Source organism: Mastomys coucha, unplaced genomic scaffold (assembly GCF_008632895.1).
Source record: "Mastomys coucha isolate ucsf_1 unplaced genomic scaffold, UCSF_Mcou_1 pScaffold8, whole genome shotgun sequence".
Lineage (NCBI taxonomy): Eukaryota > Metazoa > Chordata > Mammalia > Rodentia > Muridae > Mastomys > Mastomys coucha.
In genome coordinates this window covers 52,794,164-52,801,851 of record NW_022196914.1, presented here as the reverse complement: position 1 = coordinate 52,801,851, position 7,688 = coordinate 52,794,164, and the positions used below count along the sequence as shown (strand labels likewise).

Genomic DNA, 7,688 nt, shown 5'->3' with positions numbered 1-7,688 from the left:
TTGTTTTGTTCTTAGAGAGAAAGAACATGACCTGGAAGAAGGTGGAAGAGAGGATGAATATGATCCAAATACATTGTATGAAATTTTCAAATAAATAAAAATATTATTTAAAAAGTATCTTTTTACATAACACATTGCTACTTCAAATCAAATCTGGAAAGTTACTCTTCTCTGTAATTCTTTTCCTCTTTTTATTACTAATTTATTTATTTAAGCTATGGCTTCTGCTGAGACATGTTAATTTTCATACATATATATCATTGTACTTTGTTCTTACTTGCTTCCCCTTTCTTTCTGTAATTAGTCCTTAAAGTGCTTCTCTTTTTCTTTTTTTTTTTTTGTTTTTTCGAGACAGGGTTTCTCTGTGTAGCTCTGGCTGTTCTGGAACTCACTCTGTAGTCCAGGCTAGCCTCAAACTCAGAAATTTGCCTGCCTCTGCCTCTCAAGTGCTGGGATTAAAGATGTGAGCCACCACCGCCCGGCAGTGCTTCTCACTAATTAATAATTGTATACTTACTCTGGGAGAAGTTTATATTTCTCCAAATCAATTTCTGGGAAGAATGTGTCACTTTCAAATTCCTGCATGATCCTTGTCACAAAGAGTCTGAGGTGGCCTGGTTGATTCATGGCTTCCTTTAAAACAAAACACAAGGTATCACTCTCCTTAAGCTGTGTTGAAAGGCAAAGAGACCAGAAGATTCCTGTTTTCGTTAAGTTTGCACTACGCATTAAATGCATGTTTACAGTTGTTCAGTCTTACTATGTATAAAGTATTTTGAAAAAAAGATTTGCTTTAAAAATGATGCCTATATGTTATATGTTTTTTGTGTGGGTATGTGTATGTGAGTACTGATATTTGTGGAGGCCAGAGGAGCTGGAGTTGGAGGTGGTTGTGAGCCACCTGATGTGGATGCTGGGATCTAAGCTCAAGTCTTCTGAAAAGCAGCCAGTGCTTTTAACCACGAGCCATCTCTCCAGTCCCTCAAAACTTACTATATAAACCCTCTACTCTGAAGCCTCAGTTACACTGACAATAACACTAGCCATAAGTAGTAACTGTGAAAATATATTCTGGCCTCTAGTTTATTATGTATATATTTTTAAAGTTTAAGCATTCAGTCACACTGTTTTCCTTCAGTTGCTCTTATAAGGGTTTATTCCTTATCACCTAGTTGCTATTCCAAAGAGAAGTTTGCATCTGTACACTTGAGTAACAAAGTACTTTTGTGAGACTGTCACTGTTGAAAACACCATTGGAACACTCAGTATACCATTTCTTTAAAATTTATTTACTCACTATTTGTGTCTGTGTGAGTAAATGTGCCTGTGTGTGTCTATGCTGGGAGGGGTTATGGAATCACTCAAATGCTCTATTTGTTCTATGGGTACTGACTGGGATATGAATGCTGGTCCTCACGATTGTGTAAGCAAGAGCTCTTAACTGCAAAGCCATGTTTTCAGCACCATTGGTAAACCTTTCTTACTCCATCATTACCTAAAACTGCCCCCATTCCATCTTGCCTCTTGTTGTTAATGATGGTGCTCAGTTTGTTCTGGTTAACGACTTTTCAAACCAGTCTATGATGTGAATTTGATAGTCTGTAGATAAAATGGCCTTGGAAGAAATATCTTATATTTTTAATGGGAAGGATGATTCTTAAGAGCAGATAAAACTATCGATCCTCAAACATATATAGGAAGAAATACATGCATATATAAGATTTCAAGTTATTAACTTCCAAATACAAGCATAGAACACTTTTTCTTTTCAGTATTTTAGCTTATGTTAAATCATTTATTATCACTGCTGCAATCAAATAAATATTCTACTAGTTTCCACTGTAACCCATATCAGAGAAGTTGACAATGACTATCTGTAGCTACGTCTGCAGCTCTACATCAGAGCAGGATGAGCCTTCCATAGAAAGACATATAGTGAACATTTTGGCGTAGACAGCCACAGGGTTCTTCCTTATAGTAAAAGTGGCTGTGCTGTGAGCACTGGTATACTCCACTTCCGAGCTGGTATGGGAGGACAGGGTGAAAGCATTGCAACCTGTAGGCCTCCACTCTCTTACTGTAGAGCTAATTACATAAGTGCATTTAGCACTTAGTCTACAGAGTGTATCTTAATATGAGACAATGTTACAGGGCTGTGAGGCACAGGCCAGCTATAATCATCTTAGGAATCTGTAATCCTCCTCCCTCGAATCATTTCTGTGCATACATGTTAACACAGACCCCAAAGGGGTGGGACTGATTTTACTTCTACATGTTAACCTTTTCAGAGAATAGCCAAACAAACAAGCAAACCGGAAGTCACTTGGTACCAAATGATATCAGGAAAAGAGTATTTTCTGCTTTGCCTATTATTTTCCACTACGATATGAAACCATGCCATCTCCTGCTGCCCTCAGGTAAAGTTTTCATCTGTCTGCCTGTGCTGACAGAGCCCATGCTCTTCTCAGCATGGCATTTATCCTGGAGGATAAACACAGCAGCACACCCAGGGCATATCCTGGGAGTTGAAAGCCATACCATAGAAGATAAGCACTATGCTCAAGAAATCAGACTGATTCTTAAACTGAAAACAACTAGTATTTTGAATTGAAAATGACTAGCATGTGGAAGAGCTTGGCCAAAGAACACAAGACTCCAGTTACACAGGAAGAATAAGGTCTGGGGCTCTACTGCACTGCATGGCGACTGTGGTGAGGAACAATGTCTTACTTACCGTGCTCTTCAAATTGCAGGGAGTTGATTTTAAGTGTTCCCATCACAAAAAATAGGCAAGGTGATATATCTCAATTTAGTCACTCCACAAAGACAAGTTTCAGATTGTCTATTTGCCAGTTTAAAAATAGACTTAAAAATAAGGCATTGAAGTTGATGGGAGTAGGTGGGTGAATCTGCCTAAAGCACATGAAATATGGTACAACATCATCATGTAATACAAAATTTTATACATTAACATATAAATATTTTCTACTTATAAGTATGGCTGCTATAAATTATAAATCTTACCTTATAAATTATAGGGTAAATCTTATAATTTACCTTAGTATTTATTTTGCATGACAGCATCAAATAATTCACTTGGACACCACACCTGTGTAGCTTATAGTAAGGACGATGTGCTGCTTCCTATGTGCATGGTGGGAAGTAGGGAAGGGTATTTTTTTCTATCTACCTATAACTCTACTTACCTGGTAAACAGAACTGCCTCCGACTATCCAAACCATGTCTACTTTATTTGCTAACTCTGGCTGTTCAATAAGTTTTAAGGCATCATCCAGACTTTTGGCAAGAAAATGAGCTCCTTGTGGTGGTTCCCTGAGGTTTAAAAAAAAAAAAAAATTACGGTTTTTGTAAAAGCCTGTCTACACTAGTCAAATAATCTGAACTGGCACCAGCCCAACTACGAAAACTAATTCTTTCAACTCAAAGTACTTGGAATGTATGGCCAGGGTCCAATATCCATTCTACATTTCATGCCTGAACAGTAGTTGCAAATCAAAACATAAAGCCATATGTGACACCCCATTGTATCTATAGTGGGAAACAACCTCAACAGTAGCTGTCTCTGCTGTGGTGGGGCGAAGGTCAGGGTGGACAGTAAGGGACTTCCTGGGAGCTTAATAGGGTTACATAGGTAAATCTTTGTCAATACTTAGTTCACACGCATCTCGCTGTATTAATACCTACCACAAGCTAGAGCAAGATGGAGTTCTAATTAATGACACACGGGATACATTTGGGGGAAATGGACTTGTTCTCCCCTTTATTTTGAAATGTGTGGATAAACAGCAGCAACCAGAGTGGTGACTGCGACAAAGCAGCACAGTAAAGTTAATGGTAGAGTCCATGTGATGACTGTGCAGATCGATGTTCAATGACAGAGTCCACATGGGAGCTGTGCAGATGTTTAATGGTAGAGTCCACACAATGGCTGTGCAGATGTTTAATGGCAGAACCCACACAGTGGCCGTGCAGATGTTTAATGGCAGAACCCACACAATGGCTGTGCAGATGTTTAGTGGCAGAATCCACACAGTTGCTATGTAGATGTTTAGTGAACAGTTCTGTCAGTTTGGATATTGACCTATTAAATATTAGACAGAGAATAGCCACATGATTTTGAAACACCTGAAGCAGCATTCAGATTGTTAATGTATGTGGGGAAAAGAACTGTCATATTTTGAACAATATGGAAAGGAGAGAGTATTTGAAAATGAGCTTGTTACCAGTTATATAACTAATACTCAGCAAGTAAAATGTTAAATAAACTCACTGCTTATGCTGACTAGCTCAATTTCAGATCCATATTTGATGGTGAGGGGAGTTGCAGTTCTCTTTATAGATGAGGAAACTTACACAACCAGGCTTTTATAGTGATTAGATACAGAATAGAAATTATTAATTCAATGTCAACTTCTTAGCTGGTGCTTTAAAAGGATTACTTACATAATCATCTTTGAACTGGTAGTTGTAACAATGATTAATCAAGGACTAATGGGGACTATTCATTTTCCTGGTGGCATTCTCTCTCTCTTCTTGATTTCTATTTTACTTTTTTTCACTCTTTGTCATATGTAAGGGAATTAGGATAGAGCAAAAATATATTTGGACTTACACTGGAAAAACAAAACAAAACAGTGGAGGCTGAAGTAAGTTAAATCAGCAGAGCTATCACTAAAGGTTATCAGGGTAACTTCAGGGACAAGACTGGATACAGCTGTGTTCAAGGACAGAACAGGAGGAAAGATTTAAGAGTCATGAATCTAGTTCATAAATAGTCTATAGTGCCTGGAATGGTGATTAAGAAACTGATACAGTCTAAAGCTCAGAGCATTATGATCTCCACAGGAACAGGAATGTGCTCACTATGCCTGAGGTCCTGGGTTTGATGCCTAGTCCACACAGAATAATAAGAAATCACTGATGAAGTCCTGAACTCAATATGCTAACCCAGGGCTCCCAAGAGCAAGAGAGCTTCCCTGGTCTACTGAGGATCTTCTTTCTCTACTACTTTTTCTTGAAATGTTCTCCAGGATCCAGAGTCTGATTTATAGTCACTCACAGCTGAACAACTTTTATGCTCCCAATTAAGAAAAAGGTTCATGTAGAAAGAAAATGTTGTGCCTTCCAGTAAGCTTTGCATACCCTATTAGTACAAAATTTATCCTGTCTAAAGACTGAACAAACTCAAGTCCCTTACTTCCAAAACAATTCCTCTATGACTTCTTCAAAGCAGAGTAGCTCTCATGTCTTCCTGGTACCTTGTGCTTTTCCAGCTTTCAAATAGCTGTTGATTGACGTTTTTACGCACAGGTAGGTGTCTTAAACACAACTGACCTACCCAGGTTATCGTAGTCAGTGCTTCATTTAACGAAGGTCTCATTTCTATCTTTAGGTCACTCTGGCTCTTTATTTTAGGATATTTTCTTGGTCATAGTAACTCTAAAAAACAAGTTTTCAGAATAAAATGAACCTCAATTAATTGTAATTAAATAATAGTCTTGTAATAGGTTGGGAGAAAATGAAGAGAAACAACACATGCTTGATATTGATTTAGATCCTAGAATAATAAAAGAACAGCAATGGGAGAACTGGTGAAATCTGAATAAACTCTAGTTTATTTAAAAAAACCAAAGCAGAACAAAACAACACAAAATAAATTGGTGTGACTCGAAAGAAAAGGGGCAATTATATGAATTCTGTGTCAAGAATTGTGTGGACATGGCTGGTATTTTTTTCTTAACTAGAATTAAGAGGATTAAGAGAAACAATGTGTAAGTAAGATGCTCCATTTTGAAACAGTTTTTAAGAAGGTACTCCATTTAGAAACAATGTGTAAATCATTAGTTCATTTAGTAGGACCAGCCTCCCATGTAGCTACTAGATAGTAATTTAGTTTCTAATAGATCAAGTAGGGAAAATGTACAATATTTTATAATTTCTGATATACAAAGTTAAGTTATTAGGATGAACTTATTTTTAGGACACCTAAAGACCACTTATTCTGTAAAGACTTCTCAGCTTCTAGGCTGGCAATAAAGGTTTAAAAGTCCTTTTACCTACTGCGATGGGATGGTAATGAGACATACCTCAGCAATGGCTAAAGCATGAAACCAGAATAGGAAGATATGCAGAGGACCTGGCTGCAGACATGGTGGTAATCCCTGGTGGCGTAATGATAGTGCCCGACTCCTCCACTGAGTGTCAACAGAAGGAAAACCATGCCCCAAAGCACAGACACAGAATGCCTCCTTAGAGATCACTGTAGGCTACAGTGAAGTAATTTAACACATAAAAACTCAGAGAAAGTTAAGAGTAGGAAAAAAGTAACATGAGGTGAGGCTCAAAAATACTAATGAAGACAATTGTGCCGTCTCTATTCACCTAGAATAAAGGAGAGGGTATGTATTGATTTAGGTAGAGAGATTTATTTAAGTGTTGGTATTCAAGATGTAAAAAAAAAAAAAAAGTGATTTGCTAAGGTGAAAGGTGAAATCACGAGTTTATCCACTATGACCCAACCAATGTTAAAAGGCAAAAGAGTTGAGTTGGAGAGATAGCTCAGTGGTTAAGAGCACTGACTGCTCTTCCAGAGATACTGAGTTCAATTCCTAGCAACCACATGGTGGCTCACAACCATCTGTAATAGAATCAGATGCCCTGTTCTGGTGTGTCTGAAGACAGTGACAGTGTTATCCACATACATGAAATAAATAAATAAATAAATCTTTAAAAAAATAAAAGGCAAAAAGCTTATGTACTAAAAAGAGGAATCAAATACCATTAATGTTCATTTTTCTCCCCCGACCTCCTAATATTAGTATTTTCTATAAGCTACAAGGCAGTGAGGTTAGGAACTAGTATCTGCTAAGTACTGTGTTTGGTTATTTCTTCTAACTGTGATAAGAAACTTGAGCAATCAACTTTTGGCTGGAGAGATTTAGTCTGGCCCACTACTTTGTGCTATAGTTCACTAGCATTGCTTTGGGCTGACATAACCATGCCAGGAAACATGTGCTAGAGCAATGAGACACACTTCATGGAAGACAGGAAGCAGATTCCTTTCCAAATCTAGGTTCTAAATGATCATCTCCCCAATCAGGCACTGTCTCCTAATATCCATTTAGTTGTGAAGTTTACCAATAGATTGATAAAGTCAGTTTGAGTCCTCATTATCCAATACCCACCCCCCCCCATAAGTCCATCAACTATAACAAGAGATTTCTGGGACATTGAAAATGCAAATCATAACAGGTACCTTTCCTGAGTGAGACAATTAACATACAGAATCCAATGAATCCTGAAAAATCATCCTAAGAGCTGTTTTACTAATCTCATTTAGCAGGTAATACAGTCGAGGTTCAGCAAGCTTCATTCATGACCTGCTTAAATCCCAAAGCTACCTGGAGCCAGAGGAGGGAGGAGAGGCCCAGTAACTCAGTCCTGAATGGGTGACGCGTGTGGATCAGAGGGAAAGGCTTTATAAAGAGGAGAGTGTTATTACTAGAAAGAATATGGTAGAGAAATCATAAAAAATTATTACACCATGAAACTTAGAATAGCTGTTATAAAGATGATCTGCAGTGTTAGACAATTTGTAGTATATACACATATATATATTTGTAGTATATACATATATATATATACATATATATATACATATATATATA

At 37.6% G+C, this 7,688-nt stretch overlaps 1 protein-coding gene across 2 annotated transcripts in view; it reads right to left on the bottom strand.

Annotated features, from left to right (window-relative positions):
• Dhfr (dihydrofolate reductase) overlaps positions 1–7,688 on the bottom strand; it is a 30,211-nt gene that overhangs the window by 16,056 nt on the left and 6,467 nt on the right. For both annotated transcript variants that reach the window (XM_031360468.1, XM_031360467.1), the window contains exons 4-5: positions 3,207–3,333; positions 518–633 (exon numbers count right to left, since the gene is read on the bottom strand). In XM_031360468.1, the coding sequence (XP_031216328.1) occupies positions 518–633; positions 3,207–3,333 (243 nt within the window). The remainder of the gene's footprint in view (positions 1–517; positions 634–3,206; positions 3,334–7,688) is intronic.